The 27,883-nt window shown below is 39.4% G+C and overlaps 1 protein-coding gene across 3 annotated transcripts; it reads left to right on the top strand.

Moving 5' to 3' along the window:
• Positions 1–24,270, top strand: prkcha (protein kinase C, eta, a). 3 transcript variants are annotated; one of them, XM_067613812.1, is made up of 14 exons: positions 1–819; positions 5,710–5,773; positions 10,043–10,196; positions 10,292–10,326; positions 10,422–10,504; positions 11,139–11,268; positions 11,379–11,512; positions 11,622–11,753; positions 12,003–12,176; positions 14,893–15,047; positions 19,708–19,846; positions 20,522–20,710; positions 23,414–23,560; positions 23,679–24,270. In XM_067613812.1, the coding sequence occupies exons 1-14, from the start codon at positions 469–471 to the stop codon at positions 23,826–23,828; spliced, it is 2,037 nt and encodes a 678-aa protein (XP_067469913.1). In that variant the 5' UTR covers positions 1–468; the 3' UTR covers positions 23,829–24,270. The 3 variants fall into 3 exon arrangements, with proteins under 3 accessions (XP_067469913.1, XP_067469912.1, XP_067469914.1); XM_067613811.1 differs by having other exon boundaries at positions 2–819; positions 11,136–11,268; XM_067613813.1 differs by lacking the exon at positions 1–819 and adding an exon at positions 2,725–2,745 and having other exon boundaries at positions 11,136–11,268.
• The last annotated feature ends 3,613 nt before the right edge of the window (positions 24,271–27,883 follow it).

The raw sequence follows: 27,883 nt of genomic DNA, 5'->3' as shown, positions 1-27,883 counted from the left end.
TACAAATTCAGCCATGTGACAAGCCAAACTAACAGTGACAGGTTAGAGGTTATGTGTTGTGTATGCGCGCGTGCGTGTGTATTTGTGTTTATTGTGTGCGCTCCGTGACAAGTTATGCGGAACTTGTGCCTCCTACTCGGCATGTCTGTGTTGTGGCTTCCTTCTTACTGACTTGTTGAAACAGTTCAAAGTGAGACAACACGGCGCGGTGGAGGCTGACTGTGAGACTGTGTTCTGTGAGGCGGGAGGTCAGGAGGCACTGGTGAAGTCAGCATGAGTGCGTCAGGACGCAAGACTTGACACCGATATGAGAGAATATGGAGTATGAATTTATTGCAGCACTGTTATTGTTCAGTGTTGATGTGAAGCGTGTGTGAAGGTTTTTTTTTTTTTTAATGATTGTTGTTTTGCTTTTTAATAGACTTTTTTCTTCAGTGTTTTTACTCTCCGCGTAAAGGTAAAAAGAAAATGAAGTTTAACGGTTATCTGAAGCTGCGCATCGGCGAGGCTGTGGACCTCAAGCCGACAACCTTCTCCCTCCGTCACACTGTCATCTTCAACAAGGCTGCCCCGACCCTGGACCCGTACATTGTGGTGAAGGTGGACGACTTCAAAATTGGACAAACTCACACCAAACAGAAAACCAACATGCCGACTTACAATGAAGAGTTCAGTCTCAATGTGAACGAAGGGAAACACATCGAGCTGGCTGTTTTCCACGATACTCCAATCGGATATGATGACTTTGTGGCAAACTGCATCATTCCGTTTGACGACCACATTAAGAGCTCCAACACAGGAGAGACTTTCGAGGGATGGGTGAGTAAATGGTGAATCTATCAGGGGCACAAACAAAGATGTAAACATGTTTTACAGCCTGCATAACCTTAAAAAAGGGGACGTTTCATTTATTAGGGAGCCCCTGGGTGAACAATGTTGTTGGGTTCCAGTCACACCACTATTAACCTCATATGAGCCCCTATTGACCTCCGCTATACATGGTAGTACTCTACAGCTGAAGTAATTAGATGATTAATCGATTAGTTGGTTGAAAGAGAATTAATTGGCAACTATTTTGATAACTGAGAAATCTTTAGTCTTTTTGAAATGTGAATATTTGCAAGTTTTCCATGATGATAAACTCAATGTCTTTGTCATGACAGACAAAACAAGTAATTTGAATATGTTAAGTTGGGTTTCAGGGAATAGTGATTGGTATTTTCCCACTATTTCCTTCCATTTTATATACTATTGATAATGGACACTGGATAATGGACATGATTGTTGGTTGCAGCTCACAGTGCTCCTCTGATGGAATAATAATACCTTGCCCCAGTTTTTCTGTGCACAGGATGATAAAACACAACTTGACAACAAATAAGCACAATATAAACTAAAACAATTTAAGTCTAAAAGCTGCTCTAAAAGCTGGAGAACCTCACATAGTTGATATTGTACTTCAGGGGTGCAAAATTCAAACAAACTTGCAATAAATCAAATTATGAAGACCCAGATGAAATGGAGTTTAGAGTGCAGCCAGGGGATAGCAATACTTTTTATAATTAAAAACAGCTTATGTATTATTATGTGGGCGAGAGCAGTGAGTCATGATTTATGAGCTGAATGTAACAGGCTACATTTTCATTACCACCAAATGATTTCTTTTTGCTAATTCCCTTTTAATTAGCTATTTAATCAAATGCATTAACACACAAGACAGTTAACTACGTGCATCACACAACAGCAGTAGTGAAGCAGACATTGCACACACTAAGAACAGTCATCACGTGTCTAGAAAAATTTTTTGTATCGGTCCGATTAATGCTATCATTGATACTCAAAACAAGACTTAAAGATGGTAGTATTGATACACCCACCTTTACTAGAGAGCCTGAAAAGTACCTGAACACTGGAACAAAACCTCTACCCAAGTTTTCTGTGTTTGAATTAAAATATGTTAATTTGATTCACTACAACTTTATTTAGGAATATGTATAAAAAGGAGGTAAAACTACTTTTTTATTTGACACAGACGACAAGGCAGCAGCTGCTTTTGTTGATATTGAACTTTAGTGATGCAACTCTTCTAACAAATTTTTAGTTATTCAAACAGAAAAGAAACACTTGACATGCAGTTAACTTTGGGCTTTCGGGGCCAATGGGGAAGTTGCTTTTTACCCAGTTGGTAGTCCAGCCTTGAGCTTAAGAACCAGTAGACTCTTGTGGGTCTACTGGGCACTGACTCCGAGGCCAAGGGGTTGGGGGACCCCTAAAGTTAGAGCCTCAGTTTGAAGTGACTTAAGACTCTATCAAAAGAAGGGATTGCATTTTTTTTCATCCTGATTTGAGTCATTGTATGTATCTGCCAATAACCAGTCCAATCTGATATTTATTTTCATTCTGTGCTTCAAAAAAAATAAAAAGCTCCTATAGTTAAATTTAGATTAGAAAAGTCAACGAGTACTTGGAGTCTTACTGCTCCTCTATCCTGCACAGGAATGTTGGTGTTTCTCTGTGATAACTTTGACACCAGCTGAACAGTAATTGTGAGCAGGTTCAAGATACAAAACATGCTTGGGGCTATGTTCACTACACACTCACCCTGTGAGTAACTTGGCCTGTTTTTTTTTTTTTGCATGAAAACATCAACATCACCTTACCTGCACTGAGCCCACCCCTCCTGCTCACTGAGAGGAGATCTAACCAGTTCAGGCTTACTGAAGGACTTCATAGTCACATCTTCATGTATGTTCATGTATGTTCAGTGCAGTGGATGAGTGGTTTGTGTCTTGCCTACATCGACTCGGAAGCCTTTTACTGTCATCAAAAGCCCACACTACTCCTTTTAGAAGTTGTGAAGAGCGAAAGGTAAACCATGCATAGTTGGTTCAGGTGTAAAGGTTGCAACAGCGTTCTTAAACATGCACGCTTCAACACTTCAAATGCAAAGTCGACAATTCAGAGAGACAAAGGGTCTCATTCAAGCTCAGCTCAAAATCCTCATGTAGAGTGTCAGCTTAATCTCACTCTCGTCATACAAAAAAAAACTGCCCCTTCAAACTGGAGTTTCCCTCTTCTGACAGACTTTCATCCCTTTAGGACCATAAGCCACTGCAGGTGTTGGAGAATGTAACCTGAACCTGTTCAGGCCTGGAGCAGGCTGACGTGGTATCGACTATGTACCATGACACCCTCATCAGGTTCTTTCTATAGACACATAATCCTCTAGCCAATATTTATACTGTATATATTTTTCTCAATTGCTTAAGCCAAAAATTCTGCAAACCTTAAGTGAGATGAATCACCACAACGTATCACTTCATTTGCAGTCACACCAACAGCAGTTTCAAGATGAATCTTTCAAGAAATTTACTGTAACATTCATATTAAACGAATAATGCGAAATGTGCAAAATTTTCAGCCTTTTCACTGTTCAATTTTGAATTTACACTGTACATTAATGACAAATGCCTCAATACCAAAAAAGAAAACACCATAAGACGTAACTTCCCCCCCACCACCAATCTGACAATTGAAACACCTGTCTTTGGCCACAGTTTATCATCACTTCCCTCATCTGAATTGTTCTTGTAATACTACGTGAGAATGTCTCTTAGCACATTAGGGGGTCTGAAAAGTAACACGAGAATGTGAAACTTACACATCTTGCTCAACACATCTTAAAGAAATGCAGTTCATTAGAGCGAATCACCACCACTCACTGAATTAATGATAAATCTATATATTTCTAGGCAGAATGAGTCCAATCAATTGAGGAAAACCAACAAAAAAACCCCATAACAGTCGAGACAGCTTTGTGCAAATCTTAACCAAGACCCCGCATTGAGGGGAAGTGGTGTAAAAGTAGAACTTGATCTGCAGTTTTAGAAGAAGTAATTTGTCAGAACAGTTTGCTTTCTCACTTCAGGACACAATGCTGAAGTTGTTATCTGCTATATCTGAACTGTGAAGGGTTATTGTTGCACAGAAGAAGTGCTGGTTTGGTGTGTTTCACATGTGAGGCAGCAAATATTAAGACACAAGCCTCCACACGCCCACACTGCTATTTATTGCAGCGTTCCCACCGTCGCTGATCACTGCTTGAGGGCTCGCTGCTACAACACTCACTCTCTATTGGTTAATATCTAGCTTCTCCACTTTCTCTTGTACATTTTTTTTTTCAGTGTCTTCACCCCTTCAATGCATATTGGATGCTCTTCCTGTTTGATGAAATTACCACGCAACATGTTGAAGGTCTGCTGCCGTTTTAGTGGCATTTGCTCAACTTCAGCAGAATTTTTTATTACTCATCTCCCTTTTTTAAACCTTGAGTGAAGTTAATGTCACGTCTGACATCATCAGCTGTCTGACACATTCACCATGTGACCTTGAAGCCAGTTTCCATTGCCACCCACCTGCCACTACATTGTAGTCTTTAATTCGTCACTCAGTCATTTACCCATTATTTTACGTTATGTTGTTTATAATCAGTATTGAAATAACTGTAGGTCTGTATGGACAGAGAGGTTTCTCAGGCTCAAAGCGATGAAACTGAAAGTGGGTTAAATGTGGCCCCCCTTTAAATTTTCCTGTCAAGTGTACTGCTTGCTCGACTGAATCTGTTTCTAAAAAAAAAAAAAAAAAAGAAAGAAAGAAACTTACTTCCTCCTCTGTGATACAGCACTAGATGTTTCTGCTTTTTTTACTACACCATCATGCTGTCACCATCTATGTGTGTCAGATCAGATCAGATCTGCTCCTCCTTCATCTGACTCCTTGTTTCACCAGAGAAGAGAGACATTTCACTAATGCAATTTTTAGGTTTTTCTTTAGAGAGTTAAAGCATCAAAGATGAAACACGCAGAGGAAGTCTTCAGTGGACAAGTCAAATTAGCTGTCTAGACTGTAGCTTGAGACAGGATATGAGCAGGTAACTGAGAACAAAAGTGCATATGTCGACAAAGTGAAATGAAAGTTTTGCACTTACTGTGCCAACTGAGTGGCCACTTAAACCCTTTTGTTGTGTGGAGTCATAATTTCCAGGCTGGGTGTACATGTAACACAAATAGATCTTCATTTGAGTGTACAATGACCAAAATTTCCACTCAATGGTCGCTGCAGGAAGTATCTTTTTTTGCCTGCCTGTCTCTGTCCGCCTCCAGAAAAACCCTCATGTGTACACAAGTTTTCCACGCATACCTGGACATTTTGTAAGTCAACCTTCACAGCTGAGCATCAGGTCATCACAGTCCTCTGCAAACCAGCCCGACCTGCCGGGCCTGCTTTGTTGCCTTTCTGTCGCGGTGTCAAAATTCCTCCGACATAACTTACACACTGAAGAATGCAAAAAATCTCCAGTGAGATAGCTGCATCTTTAGTATACAAGCGCTGAATGACTGATGCTCAAATGTCAACTGATAACTTTACACATACCTTTCTTTAACTCTATTATTATAACGTAAAGCTTTCTTTTCTTCAACAACTCTTTCTGTGTTTCAAATATAATTTCAAACGTATGAAATACGCCATATTTGGCAACTTTACTGTTTGTTAAATGTTCGTTTGGGTGACATACATTTCATTCACTCTTAAATTGCAGATCATTTTTGAGAATAAATTGCTCTCGTGAAACTGTGGTGCCTCTTCAGTTCCTGTTTAGCTATTTGAATATGCAGAAATATAATTGTGTGTTCATATGTGTGTCTGCAGATGGATTTGGAGCCAGAGGGCAAAGTCTACGTCCTTATTACACTCACTGGATCCTTCACAGATGGTAAGGCTGCTACGCTTTTTTGAAATGCAGCTCAGTGTTTCTCCTCATGCGTTAACATCTCCGCCTAGTTTCTTTTTCACACACTCTCGTGCAAACCATTTGTTCCTATTCAGTCAGCCCCGGTCTTCTCTGTTTTCCCTGCTGTTTTGAATAATTAGTGTCTGTGAGCTATTAAATGCCCAAAGTACACCTGTGTAATTATAGAGGCTCTGAAAATAGGTGTGCATGCATGCATACATGAATGTGGATGTTTGTGTGTGTGTCTGACTCAAGTAGGTTGGTATGTGCCAGGTACGCTGTGTCTGGCTAATGCGTTGTGATGAGGCAAACGTTTGTTTTCTATTGCTCAGACATGTACATGATGTTTCAGCTGATCAGATGTCACTCAAATAAATTATATGCAAGGAGAAGTCCGATTATCTGGTGACTTGTCACTTTCTGTTAAGTTCCGCTTTTTTTTTCTTTTTTTTGCAACTTATTTTTTTATAGCATAGAACATTTTCACTGTACATTCTAGACGTTATGTCAAATTTTCTTCTCAATATGTAGATTAGGAAAGAATATATTCTCTTTCCCCTCTTTCTCAACTATCTTTCTCTCACTGCAACAACATTTTGCACTCATTTGTCACATCATTATTCAGTCTATCTGTGTTTCACCCAAGTGGCGTCCATCCACCCTGTCAGTCCTTCACACTCGCCCGCTCTCCCACCGGCCACCCCCCCCCCCCCCCCCCCCCCACCTCTCTCATTCCCCATCCCAACATTAATGTTTCTCAATCCCATACTTGCAGTAATAATATCTGGAAAAGAAATTCAATATTGGTATTACAGATAACACAGGAGCAATAACATGACACAAAAACAAATACAATAAATGAACCAGAACTATCACACCAAGGAAAAGTTTAAAACAATCTGATTGCATTATTACTTTGATATCTGAAACCTTTCTACTCATGAGTGCACCCAACTCTCAGAATAGCCAGTGTAGGGTCAGTCTTCTTCTATTACCTTCAGCCAAATTAACTATATCTCTGTAAATTGTGCATTCTGTACTCTCAGTTTAAAAGTTATTTTTTCCATTGAGTAAATTACTTCAATTACTGATTGCCAGCTGTCATAGGTCAGAGGTTCCTTCTTGAGCCAGTTCAGTGTTACTGCATTTTTGGCAGCTCCCAGCAGTGTGTGTAATAAATATGCCCAATTTACTCTGTAAAAACCCCCAAGGATGGCTATCAGTGGGTGCCTAGGGAGCTGGTAAACAATTTTATCTAGTAAGTCAAATACTTCACTCCAATATTGATCAAAGACAGGACATGTCCAGAATATATGTGTATGTTTTGCCGTCTTCTCTCCACTCTTCCTCCAACATTCACCTGTTTACCTGGAGTTCATTCTGGATACTATGTGTGAAGTCTGAAAAAATCTACTTGCTATTTTCAACTGAATCTCCCTCCACATACTTATATTTGTATCTTTATGAGTTTGTGAGAAGATTTCTTCCCATTCTTCCTTACTAATTTCTGCCTCTAATTCATTTTCCCATTTATTTTTCCCATGTTAGACAACGCTCTGTATAATTTGGTGATTGGTTTCTTTGTGTCCTGACTATGTTGAATTTCAACCAGATATTGTCAGATGGGGGATTCTGATATTCTGAGCATGATCGAGTAACTTGTGCTTTTTATCTCCTGCCAACATGGTTCACTGCCCACCAAACTTAAGGCCGCATGATATTTTTTTCTGATTAATTGTTTCACTTTTAAATGTGATTATTTTACAACTTTAACAAAGATTCTGCCTCCATTTTGGCCTTCAATGTTGATTTCATCAACATTTTTTGAACTTTCAAGATCAATATTTCAGCACACTGTATATTGTGAAATGGCCTCTTTTTTATCCATTGCATTCTCTGCAGAGTTCACTGCAAGGTTTGCTTTCCAGCATAGCCCGTTTCTTTTTCATAACTACTAGCAAACATTGCAGTTTACCCACCAAACTGTGCAGATAACTAGTGCTTTTTATGTGGATATTTGCAAAGTGTACAGACTGTATCTGTCACGTGACTGAAAGGTTACTATTGCTGAAAAGCTATACAGGTGACGTTAAAGTAAGGGGAAAAATATTGTCAGTGTGGTGCTGAACCTCAAGGGTTCTGTAGCTGCAAACAGCACTGAGCATTAACAGTCAGCCACAAAACATGCTATATAAAAACACAAGCTCTTAAGTGATCGCGCAATTCTGGCTGATGTTTCAGTCAATATTTGACCTGGGAGATAATCAATATCACAATATTAATAAGAATATTTTTCTGATATTGAGATATGTCATGATATAGCTAGTGTACGCAAAATAAAATAAATTAAAATTAATGTTTATGCACTGACCTCCTGTGCATTTCATTAGACAACTCTTTGCACACAAAAAAACGTAAATGATCCAGTTTGTTGGTTTAATTACACTTTCCTTGAAATTATTAATATGAAGTTTGTTAATATCATCACAATATAAAACCTTCCACTAAAGGTTGATAAATAATAACAATGCAATAATGTGATTATTGCCCTGTTGTTGTCTGTGTGCTCTTTAAACTCTATTTTCATGCAAATGTTTGTAGGAAGAAAATACAAAACTATAAATCTTTCTGGTTAAAGGTGATTTATTTTTTGGATATTTTTTTTTATCAGACTGATTACAGAGAAAATCGAAGTATTTGTGCACAAGACAAAGGGCTTGAAGTGAATGTTTGAAGATGTTAGTTAGAAAGTAAAGCCCACCTTTTTTGACACCACTACCACATGTCTACGTTATTTGCAGGGGCATAGTGGGGCTTCTGCAGAGCAGTTTCCATATGCATGTGTGGTTTTCAACACCTCACAAATAGCTCCACTACATGCTGCTGCCTACTTATTAGTTAGAGCTAAAACACACATAGTCTAACTACACAAGCATGCACAAACAGAAAAAAATGTGCACATGTCTTTAGACAATATAATCCCTTTATGATTAGTTCAACCTTTCTTAAAATCCCTTAGAAAAGTAAAAAAAAAAATGTTTGAAGATATGTTTGTCACAGTTAAGCTTAGGTGAAAGTGAGAAAAATAACGGATGATATTCTTCTGAAAATGAAATCACAGTACTTGTTTATTTGTGGGAAATCATTTGTAGTCAGTGTCAACACATTGGGCTAACTGGTAACATCAAGTCAAACTGTGCTGGACCTGCAATTGTTAAGTATTAAAAAATCATTCCAAGGAACACTGAAATTATAAGTTGACCAATTTGTCCATCGAGTGAGAATTCCTTGACATCAATTTTGATAATCGATTTGTTGCTTAAGTCATTTATCAAGCAAAATGCCAGCTTTTCCATGAAATGCAAATGTGAAGATATGTTCTTTTTCCATATTTTTTATATAGTTGAATATCTTTTGGTTTTGGAGAGTTGCTGGGAGAAAAAACAAGCAATTTAAAGATGCCACGTAGGACTCTGCAAACTTTTAATGACCATCTTTAATGTTTTTGTTCATCTTTTAGACCAGAAGATTATTTGAAACCTCACAATCAGACTCAATAATTGCTTTGTGGTTAATTTAGACAACAGAATTGTGTGTCTGGATTCACAATTTTTAAGCCTGCGGTGTACAGCAAGCTGTGAACACAACACTGACATATTATCACCTTCTAAGCTGATACAGTGAACTTGGTAGCAAACAGCTGCTATTTACACATCCAGAAGGCACAGAGCAAATTTGCAAGTATTCCTTTTGGAGCGCTACACCAATTCCTGAGGGAAATATCTGGCTCTTTAGCTGCTCTATGCTCCGCTATGTTTACTGCATTGTCTCTAACTAATTCTGTCTGCTGTTTGGTTCCTGTAAAGGGCGTGTAGTGGGTGTTAAGTGGGTGTTTTATAGCTGAAAACCGCTGCCTGCCGTGAGAGTGAACATAAGCAGTAAAGTTGCAGCCTGGAAAACTAAAACAATGAGGTGAAAGATAATATAAAGCTCTTTGGAGTTTAGGAGAACTGCCGCGCTGAGTGACAATTATCAGTGGGTTCCTCACTATACGACCTCTTTCATGTGCAATTAGTCATTCGATATACTGACATTATGATAAGTGATCAATTACAAATTTGAATATATTTTCAAACCTAAGCTCTAATGGTATTGGGTCCAGGGATTAGTGTAGAGATTTCTGATTTATTATCAGCAGCACCTCGTCTTCTGGTGTTTGAACACAACCTTTTTCTCTCATCTTGTTTCCAGACGACGCCATAGTGAAAGAGAAGACCTACAAGCAGTTTACGAGGAAGCGGCAGGGGGCGGTGAGACGGAGAATCCACCAGGTCAACGGACACAAGTTCATGTCCACTTTCCTTCGCCAGCCCACCTTCTGTTTTCACTGCAAAGAGTTCATCTGGTGAGAAAGTCGGGCAAGGACGAATCAATGCCACCTGCATTTATTCTGTGTGGACTGTAAACTGGATCTGATTGTGTCTCTGTCTCTGTATATAGGGGTGTTTTTGGAAAGCAGGGTTACCAGTGCCAAGGTGAGCAGACCTCATTTTCTCTCATCTTTTGACACAATATTCAAACATACAGACATGAGTTGTGGACTTGACATTGAGTGATCGTGTTTTTTCAGTGTGTACGTGTGTGGTTCACAAACGATGCCATCAGCAGGTCGTCACTGTGTGTCCACGCATGAAAAAGACAGAGAAGGAACAGGTATGAATAGCTGACTGTAACACTCTTCCCGTTCAACAGTAGTATCATTAATGCTGGTACAACAGCAGTATTTATTTTCTTTACGGATCATCAGATCAATAACAAAGTAATCGGTGAGTTTGAAGGCATGTTGTCACTGTTAATCCACATGTCTTTTTTTGTAATTGATGCTCTTCATACAGGATATGCAAGAGACCTGTTAGACAGCCCCTCCTACACACTCACACCTCTGAACACCTGCAGTGATCAGCAGGCTGTAAAGGTTCCTGTTTCTGTGTTGAGCTGGTCACTGAGCCAGAACACTTTACTGTACACTGCTGTACTTATAATCCAAATATGCTTAATATAGCATTTTTATATATTGCTATAAATACGCTTGTGCTTGTTTTAGCATTAGAAAATTGCACTTTTGCAGAATTTCAGCTTTCAAATTTCCCTGGGGGAAATTCAGAGTGAAGCAAATGCAGCAATAAACAATATCTCTCTATGACAAAAATAGGAACTAGACATTTTTTCACAATACACTGTGTGGCAGTTCAGGGTTATGTAGATTATGTATCATGCATGGTTGGCCTTGCTGTTGAACACTCAGTGGTTAGTTTACAATATGTCTCTTTGTGTCTTCTTTTAGCAGCCTATAAACCAAGGCTTCAGCATCAACGTCCCTCACAAGTTCAACATCCACAACTACAAGTCTCCCACCTTCTGTGACCACTGTGGCTCACTGCTGTGGGGGATAGTCAGGCAGGGGCTGCACTGCAAAAGTAAGAACCGTGTCAAAATTTGTCTCAAAATCACAATCTCAAATGTCCTAGTTTGTCTTCCATCGCTTTGAGAATGCTCAATGCCTCCTGTCTGTGGTTTCTCTCTCCAGTCTGTAAAATGAATGTTCACATCCGCTGCAAAGGCAACGTTGCGCCAAACTGTGGAGTCAACAGTGTGGAACTGGCCAATAAGCTGGCAGAGATGGGACTGCAGGCTGGAGGACTCTCCAAACGCAACTCAGTAGTACGAAAGCTCAGTGGTTTCGCAATGGATCAAATGAGTGTTAATTCCACGTAAATTTATCAGATGAATCAAAATGGTGGTGTTGTTTTGGTTTTTTTTGCACTTGCAGGCCAAAAGCATGGTGCAGACGAGGATGCCTTCTGAAAGGAGGCCAAGTAAAGAAACTCAGCAGCAGGCTCCTCGGCTGGGCATCTCAAACTTCTCGTTTCTTCAAGTGCTTGGCAAAGGCAGCTTTGGCAAGGTGGGAATGATAGGAGAGGATGATGGGAAATACTCTGTAATGAAATGATGAACAAGGTGATGAATGAGGAAGGAGGTAGAATGTGAGAACATGTTTATTCAAAGCAAATGGTTCTTGTCTGGTCTGTTTTTAAAAGACACAAAACAACACATTTTACAGAATAAATCAATGTTATCTGTTGAAATGGTGACGTTGATTTGGGAAAAGTGAATTCTCATCTATCCGACTGTGTGTATGTTGTATCTGCAGGTGATGCTGGCAAAACAAAACGGCAAGGATCGAGTTTTTGCAGTCAAGGTGTTGAAAAAAGACATCATTTTGCAGGATGATGATGTAGAGTGTACCATGACTGAAAAGAGGGTGCTGTCACTGGCCCGCTGTCACCCCTACCTCACGCAGTTGTACTGCTGCTTCCAGACACCGGTCAGTACAGACACCCACACAAGCACACTGATTTCTCGAGTCAATAAATTTGCCTCATAAGGGGAAATCTCTGCATTATTGCAAGTCAACAGAGATAATGATGCAAAGTTTTCATCTCAGACCGCTCTTGCCTTCCTGAGGAAATGTTTGCAGGTCAAGTTGTGGCATAAACAAGTACTGTTACACAAAAAGAGCGCTGTGCAGAAAAGAGCTCCTTCAATACCAAATGCAAGTGTGAAACTCTAAAACATCCTTTTATACTGTATTTGGAACTGCAGTAAAGGCTGCAGTAAAATACAGTATTTTCTGTCTTTCAAGTATTTTGATTGCAGTTAACTTGCCCACTAGCAGCTCACAAAGGTCATTTTAAAACATTAGTTAAAGTTTTAACCTAATTTAAATGCCTTGTTCGCTAGTTTTTATGTTACTTGCCATTACACCACATTTTTAATACCACTTTTCTTTCCGTATTTACAATTCCCTCTTTTTACATATTGCAGGTGACTTTTACAGTTTTAGTAGCCAATGCTGGATGTGTAAACTCTTTACCAATAGTCTTTACATCAACTTTAAATATTTCCTCTAAGTGCTAAAGTACCTTGGTGGTCTTTGTGTGGCACAGGTTCCATTCTTAAAGGACCAGTGTGTAGGGTTTAGTGGCATCCAGTGGTGAGGTTGCAGATTACAACAAACTGAATACCCCAACTCTACTTATCTGGAAATCAGCAAACTTGATAATTAGCAAATTCCACACTACTATTCATACTAACTCTAAGCAGGTCTGGAAAAGTTAAATGTACTCAAAAAAGTGACTATGCATAATAAATCCACTGCTGTTGATGTACACTAAAGTCCCATTTAAAAAATGCACAAAGGGAATAGAAGAGATATTCACAGATGCAAAAATAAATAATGAAATAAAATAATTGCAGATAGTGGTCTGACAGCTCCAGGAAGATCTTAGAAAACTGTGATAAATGTTATTTTTAGAAAACATTTTGCTTTGTCTTTGTGAAGTTTAATCTTCAGTTTCAAAAGTGATCGACGTCTGCCAGCACACACAATTTCCTGTTAGTACACAATAGTAAAAGGCGTATTGCTTGCATACTAACCTCAGTAAACTATGATAGACTGTATATGTGCGGTTAACGTGTAGTATAGAATTGGGACACAGCATTGTAAAATACATGAACTTGTCAGCAGGTGGCAGCAGTTTCTAAGTCTTGTGTTTGTTATTGGAGACTCAGTCAGAATGTGTGACTGATGGCAAAGCTGCTCTTCCACCCACAGACAATCCTAATCTGCTTTAGGTGTTTGAACCGACACTGACCCACTTCACACTGGATCAAAATAGAGCAGCACAAAGTGAAGAACTGATCTCTCCTGACCCATTCACACCTCCAAAGTGCAGCTTTTATTGCAGCACTGCACCTCCCCTTTGCTTCTTTATTGTAGGTGTCTCTGTGCCCTTTCCCTCCACAGTCACAAAAATGACTTGACATTTTCCTCTAAAGGCACCGTGGAACATTTTTTAGATTTTCTACAAACCAAACTTATATTTTAAAATTTCTGTGGTTTTAAATTTCTTCATAACATCACCGGAATTATTATTTCTCTTTCGAGACAAAATTTGCATCTGTTTTGTACTTCTCTCTTTTGTGAGTTTTGAAAAATACACGTGAGTGGGCATGGAAACAGTGGGAGGGGGGAAGTGGTTGAGCCTGTGGTGAGGGTGAGGCGGACTGGTAACATATTTTTTCTTTTATGTCTTTGGAGAATTCTCCTTCATCACAGTAATACATCACAAACTGCTCATTTGAACTATTAAACAGCAAATTAAGTCCAGTCTTGCAAAGCCAGGCTTCTGTCTCATCAAGTTCATGGAGGTCGGGAGAAAATATTGCAAAATACATTAGGATGACTTCACTTTGGAAATTCAGAGTCTGTGAATTAAAAATGTCAGGAAACAGGATACTTTAATGTTTGAGTAAAAAATAAATTATCTTTGTAGAACTACATTTTTTAAAGTAAAACAGTGAATCAGGTTTTTGAGACCTTGGGACTCAGATATTTCGGTGTGATCAGCTTTTTAAAATTGTAAAACTCAATAATAGTCAGTAGAAACTGTCCTAGTGTGGAGTCTTACTTAAAGGCTCCACACTCACACACGCTCAGTTAGACCACACACAGTACTGCCTGCTTCGCTTGTGCCACACAGTCTTTAACATCATACATATAATCTCAGGTTAAAAAGTAGACCACTCTACACCACAGAGCAGTTAAACAGAGACCGCTGTGGCTTTCCTGCCCGCCCTGATCACTTCAGGAAGCTTTATAGGCCGATCTGTACATCATGTCTTCCTGCAGTGTTTTTTTTCCTGTGGGCTCTCATCTTCTAGATCACATATCGACCATAACCTGTAATGAGAAAGAAAGATTTATGGGTTTGATCAGTGTTTTTTTTTTCCCTGCTGACTTTAAACTGCAGATAGATGCACATGCACAGGAATCCATTATATAGACATGTGACATTTATGAGAAGTAGACCTTGAAGCATCCTTGAAGCAATCTCAGCATGTCCACGGTCATGCTTTCTTGGACTGTTTAATGACATGGGAGCTTCTGTGAGGCTTGTGTGGTTTGTGTGTGTGTGTGTGTGTGTGTGTGTGTGTGCTGGCACGTGGCTGTAAATGTCACCTCCTCGTGTATTTTGCAGGACCGACTCTTCTTTGTGATGGAGTTTGTGAATGGTGGCGATCTGATGTTCCACATTCAGAAGTCCAGGAAGTTTGAAGAGCCCAGAGCACGTTTCTACACGGCGGAGATCACCTCCGCTCTCATCTTCCTGCACAGCAAAGGCATCATCTACAGGTCTGAATCAGACATACACATATACATAGTACACAGAAAGATATCTAAAGCTTAAAAAATAGTTAACTGCCATAAAATGTCCATCTTAACTAGTCTTTTTTTTTTAAACTTTTTATTTTTGACAACGTTTCAAGTTTAATATGCAAACATGAGGCAGAGAACATGATGTCTTGTTGGTATCAACAAACATCAGAGACAGGTAGACAGGTACAGTTCATTGCGCAGCGATTTCAGTGTTGATGTCTACAGTAAGAGAGAGAGGGAAAAAACCCTAATCAGTACCCGTTTCCTGTGAGTAACAGTCCCATTTCCTTCAGTATTTTTCTCCCTTGTCTTTCTGTAGACAAATAGTATCAGTCATCTTTTCCATGGAACGTATACGATTCCCGTTCCTGTAAAAATGTCCACGGTTGGGGGATTTTTCTGAAGCCAGTATTTGGTGGCAGCTTTTTTAAGAATGTCATATTCTTGGTGCTGCCTATCTTGTCTTATTTCAGAATATTGGCGCTCATCCCCAGTCATATATGGAAACTGCGCTGGAAACATGTAGAATTATCTCACCCCATTGGTTTAAATGCTCATTTGTTCTGGGAAAAATGCTCTTGTGCCTAAAAAAACCTAATAAATTGCTTGTTACTGTAAAAGGGTTGTCCACCGATTTTGCAAGCTAATATCAGATGACTAGTTGTGGGGAATATTTCACGGCCTGTAAAAAAAACTCTGTATAATGTCTTGCTTTGTTAAGTCTTACAAAATATCTCAGTTTGGGCTTTGAGACTATAAGTTTACAACAGAAAAACCTTGGGTACAAACCCATGGCATGAAGTTTAAAAGAGGTGAGCGTTTGCCAGACGGGCGGTCTAATGAAAAGGCACTCTTAAGTTGCATAATGGAAATCTTAAGATTCAGCAGTTTTGTAGCTCGACCCACACTAGGGAATACATGTAGGATACTGTGTCTTGGCATTTATTGCTTCAATTTTGACCATTTTTAATAACGGTCTCTCTCAGATCCTTCAATTTATGGCAGTGAAGTACAAAATTTGCTTGAGTGCTCTTTTCAGATGAACATTCAGCCATTATTTCCTCATGTTCGTCATCCATGTCAGCTGAAACATCAGTCAAGTTTTAGGGGCCACAAAACATACTGTATAGGGAGTTTTCCTTTTTTCCATCAAAATTCTCCAAACACCTCTTATATGTACTGTATATTTGTGCTGTGCATTTATTTAATTTAAAGATTATTATCATTCGCAGTATATTTTCCTTAGTGAACTCTGGTCATGTTCCCTGTAATAGCAAACACAGTGTAACAATAGATTTTCATACACTACAACTGCATGGTCAGAATTCTTAGTTTTCACCTTTTAGTAATAGAAATCAATATTTTATTTTTCATAAAGAAGTCATGGCCTTGCTTTTATCTCAGACTCAGATGTTTGATTGTATCCTTTGTGTTCGGATGTTTTGTTAACTTGCAACAAGTTACTGTAGCAGCGCTGAGGGCTCCATGTCAGTGCATGATGATAAGAAAGGGGGGCATCATGTGAGCTAACAGTAAGATCCTGAGTTATATTTAGTGTGTTCATGTGTTCTGTGTCAGCCCGCACCGCATAGCATGACTGTTAGCTTAGGAGGCCACACGCAGTCCACATGCTGCAACTAAAATAACGAGCCAAGAAGCAGCTTGCACATCAGGCCAGTGTAAGTAGAGCAGACCTTTAGCCGCCTCCTTAAAATAAAATCGAAGCCCATGTCACTGTGTTGTGTAACATGAAGGACTTCTCGTGACTCGACTCGTTATCTCTCCTTTAGCTTCAGGTAAAGACTCGATTTGAAGTCTCTCAGCAACAGTGTGTCCGAAAGTCTGAACCGAAATTGGCTGATTTCAACAACAGTGTAGTGAGGAGAGCCAATTAGGTACAAGCTACAGGGGGTGAACATGATATCATGAACATCTCATGCAATCCAGTACAAAGCCCTGCAATAAACACTGTCTTTTTTGAGAATGCACCAGTCAAGTGTTTGATGTTAACAGGAAGAATACATTTCTAAAGTGTAATAAAAGTGCAGCAAAGCGCCAAATGTTATATTAAGAATGGTTTAACACATCGTGAAAAATAAGATGCTTCTAAATTGTGGCTAGTATCACCGCGGTATAACCTTGAGTTGATTTTTATTTGTATAGATTTCAGTAGGCTGTAGCGGTATGGCCAGATGCACCATCTAACCACAGTCACAAAAAAATCTCATTCTGTGCGTCATAGAGTCACCAGCACTTCCTCTACTCTTCTTTGGAAATTTTCATATTAGTGTAACTCTATCTCTTACACAGTCTGTTGTTGTGGAGTAAGGTAAAGTCCATTACCTCGATATTGTGAGTGGTTCCAGAAGTTTACTGTTAGTCAAGTCAATTTCATTTGTATTGCCCAATATCACAAAATCACAAATTTGCCTCTGGGTGCTTTACAATCTGTAGAGCAATACAACATCCTCTGTCCTTAGACCCTTGATTCACAACTATTACTGTACTGTGTTACTGTACCACGCTGTCAGACTGACCCACTTCTCATAGAAACTGGTTTTGTCTTCCTAGTGTGAAGAGGTGGGTGGATGAAGGACTACAGGAGCACCTGGTGCAGTGGGTTATTTGCATTGTGAAATACGGAACCAAAACAGAGGTTCATCACTAGACTTTATACACACATGGTGCGCTGAGTGCTCTGGAGCATGAAAACATTTGCCAAATACCTGATCATTTCGTCTGTAGTAGAAAATAAGACAATTTTACTTATATTTTACTGAGGAATTAGAATTTGAAAAGCACTCTTTGTTTCCGTGTTAGCAGTTTTCATGTCCGGATGTTGTTATTCCTTGTTGTATTTAGCTCTTACATGCTCTAATCTGTGTACTCTACGGCTGAGTGGTCATGGTGTGTGGGCATCAGAGTTGGTCTCTTTTGGCCTGTTTTTAGGCTGCTAGGGACAAGCTCCATGAACATATGAGTCAGTGTTACACAATCAGTTTACGGTAGGGAAGAGCAAACCAGATTAATCCAACCAAACCAGTTTTGCTTGACCGTCAGTCTGCTGAGCACTTTTACATTCAGTCTCTCTGTGATTCTGCTTTTGTTCCTGTTTTGAGGAAATCAAACCAAAATCATTTTAAGGTTTTTGCTTGAAATAAGAACATGAAAAAATATATGTTCTTTGAAAGTTGTATGCATCTTCAAAATGTTATAATTTATCAACATTTATCAGCATTAGCCTGCGTTAGTGCATCTCTGTCTAGCTTCAGTCCATCTCCGTAAAATGACCTTGGTCTAAGGTCGGATCACCTGATCACAGATTGGAGTACAACTCCAGAGGCCACGGTCACACGTTTTAATCTCTTTGTCAGATGACAAAGCACCAGCTGACATGAACAGGATTTTTCCATTGTTTAGTTATGCAGCAATTTCACATGCACAGTCAGCGATGGGAAGTTACTTTTTTTACACATTTTATCTATTATTCATTTGCTAAGCAATGTTTTTATTCCTTTTTTAAAAAAATACACAATAACACAAAAGACATTATGAACTAAAACTACCATACAACTCAAAAAGAGGGAAAAGAAAAAAACTAAATAAAAAAAACAAACTTTTTAAAAGATTTTATTTTTAATTCAGTTAATATTATTATTTAGGACATTTCATTATTATTAATTTCTTTAGAGACAAAGGAGTTTGCATTTTATTAGCAAGTCACTTTAACAAATGCAAAATGATTTCTGTCAACATGGTCACTCTTCAGTTTGGTGACACAAAGAACACAAAACATAATAATTGTGTTCTTTGATAATAATAACATTTAAAAACTAACTGATCAATTTCAGTAGCCATCAGTCAGTTTTATTTAGCCCAAAATTAGAAATCACACATGAGCCTCAGATTGGTTTACAGTTACAGCAATATAAAACAACCTCTCTGTCCTCTGAGTAAAGATTCAGATATGGAAAAACTCAACAAGAAAAAACAAACAAAGAAATAAACAATACCCCAGGGAAAAACACCCAGAAGATCAACTGTGGGAGGAGGGTGGGTTCTTCTAAGAAAGACAGATGTGATATATTTGTTAAACATTTGCATGTCTTTGGAAAACAACCCACATTGTTAACCAAGAAAAAGGTTTTCCAAAATGCATAATTATTTATTAATCACTCTTCTACATTTACCATCTGGTTTACAGCACTATACTGCAAGTTGAACCTGTTGCTTTAAAAACAATAATTGAAACTTTGTCTGTCTTGGAAGAGAAATAATTATTGACATGAGAACACTTTTTCCTTCTTGGAAGCCTGAGTGGTCATCTGAATGTGTCATACTTCCTGTTTGTCTCTTAATGGTTAGGGAGTTGTCTGTCAGTGTTGCAGCTTCACCGTCCTCAGAGAACCTTTTCTCTTTGTCTCACCACAAATTTTTACCACCTTTAGATATTATTAGAAACAACACCAACAGCGTGTGACTGGAAGCTGAACACAAACTGACATTTAAGCAGCTGCTGGCGTCAATTGGATTTGTGCAGCTGATTAGCTTTCAGCCTTTACTCTTTCATATATTGATCCATTTGTGTCTGCTGAGAGACCCAAAAACAAATAATTTTCTGTTTGTTGCCTTTCAGGGATCTAAAGTTGGACAACGTTCTTATTGACAAAGACGGTCACTGTAAACTGGCAGATTTTGGCATGTGCAAAGAGGGCATATCTGAAGGCGTGGCCACAGGAACTTTCTGTGGGACCCCGGATTACATTGCCCCTGAGGTCAGTTTCTACCCTTGAAAATTGAAAATTTTATACACACACACACACAGTTTAAGAACCACAACTACTAATAACGACAGATATTTATCTAGCAGAGTTGTGACACAGGATGTTTTCAGATATGTTGGTGCTGTTTATATATATTTCGACATGGACCTATTGCAGCAAAGAATAAATGCAGCCACATTTAGCTTCTTCTAACACAGGTCTTCTGAGTTCATATGAAGTAGTTCCCAGTCCCATCCTTTCTCCATCACACCACCTCTCTAAAAACAAACACTGTGGTCACAGCCGTCACTCCAAACTCCCTCCTGACTGACTGGAAAGGCAGCGCACCTGTGAGGTCAGCTTGTGAACGGCGCTGTTGACTTGACATGCCCTGATCCCCTCATCAGAATGCGCCTTTACGGGCGTGCTTGGTTTTCATAATGAGGGATTAAGATGGTGTGTGTGTCCTCATATTTGAGGCATTTTTTTCTGACCAAGACTGTGCGTCTGGATTTATGAAAGGCCTCTTTGCTGTCCTCAACACTTGCTCCTCAGTGCAGCCCCACTGGAAACACACTAATCCAATCTCCTAACTGAACCTCATGGAGTGGTTTGCTGTTGGACACTCTAATGCTCTCTGTGCTATGATGGTTAACTTTATTAGTACACTGTGACTTGTTTCCACAGATCCTCCAGGAGATGCTGTATGGGCCTTCTGTTGATTGGTGGGCTCTCGGGGTGCTGCTGTACGAAATGCTGTCAGGACACGCCCCCTTCGAGGCCGAAAATGAAGATGATCTCTTTGAAGCCATCCTCAATGAAGAGATTGTTTACGCATCTTGGCTCAGTGCAGAGGCAGTGAATATACTCAAAGCTGTGAGTCTGTTTCTAATCATTTTGTATTCAGTGGTTCATCAACAGTAAATATTCTGAAAACAGCATGATGGATGAAGTTGGATGTAAGCCAGGCGTTGCTGGTGTCCTTGTCTTTTTGGCAGACATTGACTCTTCTCATGTTGCTCCTGTCGGACTTTGTTCACGTTATACAATTGCTGGAAATGTCTGTGAAGCTTTTTTTAAACTGACCTAATGATAGAGGAAATCAATCTCTCCCTGGATTTGTGACCAGCATTGTGGAGAAAAACCAATAAGCTGTGAACATTTACTACAGGAGCAATACGGGGCATTCCTGAATAGTGTAGCTTGAGTCTGTAACATGATAGCAAAGGTCTGAACAGCTTTGCTCTGATTAACTTTGATCAGGGTTCGTTATTTGTTGTACTTCAGACTGACAGACGCTTTCTGACTCCAGAGTGACTGACAGCCTTACGTAGCTCTGCCAGCCAGCTGTTTGGCCCAGCTCTTACATAACTATATTAAGGCATGGTCCACTGCCCAGCCACAGCACCCAAGCTATAAATACAACGACACCTCCTCCCTCCATTCCTCCTCTCTTTGCACCCTGTTCACCCCTTATTCTTGTTGTTACTCAGACACGCTTGAGGAAGCAGTGGAAGACCAATCTCCCCCCGCTGATCCATGTCACTGCTCCCAGTGTCACACGTTACGTAAAGATGCATGTCAGTGTGAGTGGATTTGAACGCTGCTGCACTATTTATACTGAGGGTTGATCCGCTGCAAGGTTCTCCTTGTTCCTATAAGCGAGTTCGTGGAGTTCAGTTATCAGGTTGTTGAGAGTTTTGGGAGGATTTCTATAAAAAGCATGACTAATATTTAGAATGTTTGTTGAGAAAAAATACTTCAATAATTGAAGGTTATTTTAGCAGTTTGTGTATAAAAAGGTGGACACTGATAATTAAATGAAGCTATTTATTAGGGCCAAAACAAACAATTATTTTCATTGTTGAGTAATCTGTTTGTTGTTATTTTTTCAATCATAAAACAGTACAAAATGCCCATCACGATTTTCCAAAGTAAATGTGATATATTTAAATGTCCAACCAAAGATGTTCAGTTTACACTGATGAAAACAGCCAGTCCTCATGTTTTAGAAACTGGAACCAGCAAGTATTGAATATTTTTGTTTTATAAAGGACAGAAATGATTAATTAATTCAATCAAAATTGTCATTATCTGACCAATACTTTCATTTCTGACGGCTTTGTGTCTTTCTGCTGGCGTAGTGGAGAATATCCTTGTGTAGGAATGCTGACATTGCTAGTCTGGTAGTGAGGATGGCACAGCCGACGTGTAGCAATGGAAAGATGGCAGCTGAATAGTTTTTCTCCAGTTTTATGGTCTGTACGCTCCTGAACTCATTGACCCCTGCTCGTCTGTGTAACTCAGTTATTTCCACTTCAAGGGCCATACTGGTGTTCTGGAGTGGTTTTTTTTTTTTTTTTTTTTTAAATGCAACTGCAACCATTTATCTACAAATGACGTCATCAAATTATGCTCCCAGCTGCGTATCCCTGCACACAACTGCATTAGTAGCATTAAACTGTAATGCTTCTTTGCCCTCCCCCAAAAGAGATGTCTTGATGTTCACAGTGATGTTTCACTTGTTTCAAGCAGAATTCAAGTTTGTGCAAGATGATAATCACAGTGTTTAAGCATCAGTTAACAACAATAGCTCTCTGGAAGCTGAGATATCAATCTAAAAACCTGTGTACACCTCTGAAAATTCTCACTAGTGTTTAAGATTTATGTGGTTTGTAGTTAAAGGATCAAAACACATAAAACCAACAGTTTTAGTTAAACTAGTTTAACCTTTTCTCTGTATCTTTTCATTTCTCCTTTAATGCTGTTTCTCTGTCTGCTTGACATCTTTTTCTCTTTTTCTGTTTTTGCTGAGGAATGCAGAGTTGCTTATGCCAGTTAAAGTGTTTAAAAGTGTTTGGAGCTGATTTGGTGAGACATATTAATCTTTCCAATGACTTCGGGTTAATGTGGCCACTGTCACCGTGGAGACGGAGGCTCGTTAGTTTGTTGTAGCCTAGTCTTAATGTCACCACTGGCCCTAAGGTGTGCACAGACACACTGAGCTGTCCAAAACACATTAGTGGGGGTTTTTTTCCCCAGTTTTTTCCCACAGGCAAGTTAAAACAAAGTTTTTTTTAATTTTGAGTTTGTTTTGTTTTGGCCTCTCCCTTTAGAGACCTACCAGACTTTCGTAGCAAAGAAACTGTTGGACTTTAACATGTGATTCACTGCTCTATTGTTTTATTGTGTACAACAGTCAGCTGCACTTTCCTGAACTTAGTTGAACACTCTCCAACTAAGTCACAGAGGGTGGTGTCAGATACAATCATGGGTGTGTTTTTCATAAGTTGGGAGGTGGGGTTTGACTGGATGTCATCTTGGATCAAGTCCAGTTTGGCATTACTCCAAAAAAGTCTGGTCTGATCCTGTTCAATAATATGCGTCACATTTCCTGCATCCTCCTGTGTACAGATCTTCAATGAAACATCTGACAGCATCCACTGATTCCAAACAGTTTGACCCTTCTTTGTTGTTGCTTTTATGCGCAACCCTATCTTACATCAGTTTTCTTTTTTTTTTTTCTTTTCTGTTTAGTGTGACGTGTTTGTGAATTCATCCACTTTTGTGCTTTCACAGCTATTGACCAAAAACCCGGCTCGGCGTCTGGGCTGTGTGGCCTCAGAGGGCGGAGAGAACGCGTTGACTAGCCACGCCTTTTTCGATGGAATCGATTGGGAGAAGTTGAATCGTAGAGAGATACAGCCGCCTTTCAAGCCCAGAATCGTAAGTCACACAAATAACTTCCTTTATTACATGATAGTGACAATATGCAGACATTATGCAGCGTTAAACATTGTCTCACCTTGTGGCTGCAACTGAAATCTTAAATATTCCCTCCCAGAAAACACCAGAGGATGTCAACAACTTTGACCCAGATTTTACTCAGGAAGAGCCCACCCTCACGCCGATCGATGACCCGATGATCCCTACCATCAATCAGGACGAGTTCCGAAACTTCTCCTTCACTTCGCCTGAACTGCTGGAGAGCTAAAAGTCTCCTCACTGATCCACCAGTCAGCCAGCACTTGTTTCACTCTTCTGAGCGTTTGTAGCTTTGTCTGAGACTGTTCCCAGTGGTACATACAGTATGACACTGTCACATTCCCCAGAGACATGAGGGTGCAAAGTGGCGAGGAGTCAGCCAAACACATGCTTGACAAGAACTGAGGCTGCACCTAATGAACTCTTAAGCACTCCCATAATTCTCGAAAACTCTCTGTGTGTGTGATCAGCTTTTGAAAATGACATTTAGTTTTGACTTTGATACAGTTTGATTCATGCAAAAGTCTGTGTGGAAAGGGTGTGTTTGACAAGTTGATACGTTTGTAAACCTGTTTGCCACAGATGTCCGTTTTATTGTACAATTGCTGTCATGCAGATGGATGAGTTTGCTTCCAGTTACTTCAAATGAAAAAAGCACTTTTGGAGCACAAGGGCATGGTTTGTGTTTCATTTATGCTCCTGCACTGCTCAGAGAGTGGAATCAAGAGTCAATTTTAACCAGACTGCCAGCGTTTCCCAGAAAAGTTGGGCTGCCAGTTAAAATCCCGGAACGACTGACTGTGTATATGAAATAGTTTCTCGATGATGTGACTCTACTCTGGGAAAAAAAACAAAAAAAACAAATACACAGACCCACACATGCTGGCTAGATGAGAACTGAGTCCCTTCATTTTCACACAAAAGGATAAAACTTAAATGAAGCCTGAAAAACAGCAGCATATCCAGCCTAATATAAAAAGGTTAAGTTAGGTAAACATTTTAATCAGATTAAAGATTTAAAAGGATGCTTTGTCTGAGTTGCCAGAGTCAGTTTCAGACAATAGGCTATTATTTATTTATCAGTCACACTCTGTAACAAAATCTTCTCCATGATTAGGGCCTTCTGTGTGTAATTTGATCAGCCAGGCATGTTGAGGATGATGCAAGATTTCATCGGGGTTGAAAGCACTGTGGTGATTCATGCTGAATGTGAAATATTCAGAAGTTTGAAGATTTCACCACGCAGTTACCAGGCCAGAGCAAGAATGCAAGGATTGTATTTGATTATTGCTAGAATCAAACGAGACTTGGTGTGTCTAAATGTTTCTCAAGAGGAACAGTAATCACTAAACTCTGCTGCTCTCATCTTACACACACTCTCTTCCCCTTAACAAACACAGGGCCTTTGAAACCTTCCAGGTCTGTGGGCAGATTGCCTGGGTAGTGGAAGCTCACTGGGGGGCTTTTTCAAAACTGTAAATTCGAGAAAGTTATTAAATATTCTCCCTGCTGAACACTTAAAACCACCCTCTTTGCATAAACAGAAACAGAGAGGAAGTAGACAGAGAGAGAGAGAGCTTGAAACCATAGCCCTGCAGTTAGGCCAATCATCTGGTGGGGTCATTGCAAACCAGAAGAGAATAAACAGGAAACCACACAGCGTCATTACCGTCGCCTTTGATAGAAACAGGAAGACATGAGAAGGAGGAATGATGCTCTTTCTTTGACACTTGTGAAAATGATATATGCTGCTCGTAATAGAAATTGAAACTGTTAAAAGAAAGGAAAAAAAAGAGTCTTATGTGGAGAGAAATCTTTTGTGAACAATGCTGGGTACACAATGATTAACCTGGCCAGACATGAACAGCACCTCCCTTTACAGAGCGGAGATGGACTTCCTGTTAGTTTGAGGGAGGAAGTCTTCAGGCTCCACATTACATCTGTTTATCTCGTCAGCCCCCTATCCTGTGGAGGGTTGTGTGGCTGAATAAATTGGTGGCTTCGGATGTGAAAATGGCTGCGTATATTCTGAACTTGCTTTGACAGCACAAAACGAGGAGCTGCTTTATGAAATTCATGCAAACTTATATTTACTGAAAGGAGACCAATACAGCTGCTAAGCCCTTCCTATTGTGCATCAATTCCTGTTAGTCTCTCAGATTCACCTTAAACATAATTTTAACTCAAGGTTTACAAATGCATTGATCTCAGGGATTTAACAGTAGCCAACTAATCTACGTTAAGCTTTCCTTAATGCAGATGTTGACGTGTGTTGCCCAGAGAATAAGACATTGGATTAAATGACTTCACCTCTTGTTTACCCGTTAATGTGGCCCTGTTTGGCAGCTTTCCTCAGGTACTGTCTGAGTGACAGGAAAGATGTAGGAGCCTTGTCTAAGCTTTCATTACTGAGACTTACTGATGGCTGCCAGCAGTGTCTCAGCACCGCTTGACTGAATCAATGCTTGACACCGCTGTCCAGCCTGTTTGATTGATAACCTAAAAGCAGCAACAGATAATCAAAAAGGCCCTTCAAAGACGTCACCTCCATGTAGAATTCTTCATTTTTGCCACTGTTGGACATTTTGTGCATCAGCAGCAAATATCTATATCATTTGTTCAGTGCATCAGACTGTAGTTGTTCATTAGATCACAAATCTCTCGAGGAATTGGCTACGATGATTGGGAGACTAACTCGGAAAGCGGAAGTGACCAGACTCTTCCTATTATTACAATGACAAAGCAATAGTTCTACATTTCAACATTTCCCCTTGAAAGCTGTGTTAATGATGACTCCTCAATGTAATTTAATGGAGCATCTAGGAAATGAGACAAAATTGTGCTACAATAAGCACCATTGGGTGTTCGTATTGTTGCACACTAGTAATATTATCCACACATACTCCCTTTGCCCTTATAAAATATGACTGAGAGGACTTGAAATACAACATTGTTTGAGATGGCACCATGCCCAACCTTTCTGATGGACCAATAGCACAGAAAAAGGTGTGGCTGTCACCTTAGAAAACTTCCAGACAACCATTAAGTTCAGATGGATGACTAAATATACAACTGTGCCAAAATTGAGCAATCCTTACGATAACCAGTTACACTGTATTTTGACCTCCATTTTGAATACAGGCAGAACCAGTTAGGAAAAAATAAACCTGTAAGCTCATTCATCTTTTGTTAAAGTACAGTTCATAGCTTAGTATATTAATATCTAGATAGAAGATTAAGATGAAAGGTGCATCACAAATATTGTTTAGCATCTAGCAAAAATTAACACCTTCATTAAGACATCCATATGTAAAAGCAGCAACTGATATGTAAAAACCAGAAGCCACAGTATATAATCTATGCTGTTCATTGATTTTCTAAACCATGTCATGGTTTATAGGCCTAAAAATTAAATTCAGGGTATGTGGCTAAATGTTGCATGGTCATGTAATAATTCTTTCTTCATTGCTCCTGGATTTAATAGGATTAAAACTGATGGAGTTTTTTCCTTTATGTTTCAAGTAAAGTCATGGTTAGCATGAAAGGAAACCAACAAACAAATAAATGTCAAGTTCAAGTCTCTGAGTCGCAGACTGAGTGTTGTACCACCCAGCCAACAGTTCTGAGAAGTGACAACCAATGTTTTACTTCATGATCATAGCCAGATGTAAAAACCAACATGTCCTACTTAGAGGGTGGAGTATGGTAAGGCAATGTAGCAAAGACTAATTTTAATGGGAAGTGAACTTTGCTGGGGGGTTGGGGAATCATTCTTTCTTTTACAAAATGCAGCTGAATCACAAGTGACATGAATAACACAGACGTACCTTCCCAGAATATTGATGTACAGAATATAATATAAAGAGTTTAAAAATTATTCACACATGCTAGGAACAGGGCTAAATATAAAAACCCAACTCAATTATCCAATGTCAGACAGAGCAGTGTCTATATCGTAAACCTGGAGGTCAGGAATCCCAAAATGGGTTGCAAGATAGAGTTTAGAGGCCTTTAGATCTTTAACAAGGAGGGAAGCATGCAACACAAAGTTAGCCTTAATTAGTTAGACTTAATTCGCTCTTGTCTTTGCTTTTATCCTTACTGGTGAATCTTATATCTTTGGGACACTAAAAATTATTCTAGTTAAACACAGGAAAAAAATTAGGTATGGTTTAACTGGTTTCAACTGGTAGACGTATGCAATCAATGAAGTGGGCTGACTGAGTATGTCAGTTATTTTGAAGGTTTTGTGGAAAGATTGTACTCGGGATAAACTGCAATTTG

The sequence above is a fragment of the Thunnus thynnus genome, chromosome 16 (assembly GCF_963924715.1).
Source record: "Thunnus thynnus chromosome 16, fThuThy2.1, whole genome shotgun sequence".
NCBI lineage: Eukaryota > Metazoa > Chordata > Actinopteri > Scombriformes > Scombridae > Thunnus > Thunnus thynnus.
This window is presented reverse-complemented; position numbering and strand designations above follow the sequence as displayed.

What these genes read in the sequence shown, in the direction of transcription:
- prkcha (XM_067613811.1), top strand. Translation starts at nt 469, where the DNA reads ATGAAGTTTAACGGTTATCTGAAGCTGCGCATCGGCGAGGCTGTGGAC. An exon ending in CACTGCAAAGAGTTCATCTG is followed by an intron (nt 10,197 to 10,291) that starts GTGAGAAAGTCG and finishes CTCTGTATATAG; the next exon opens with GGGTGTTTTTGGAAAGCAGG. An exon ending in CGGATTACATTGCCCCTGAG is followed by an intron (nt 19,847 to 20,521) that starts GTCAGTTTCTAC and finishes TTGTTTCCACAG; the next exon opens with ATCCTCCAGGAGATGCTGTA.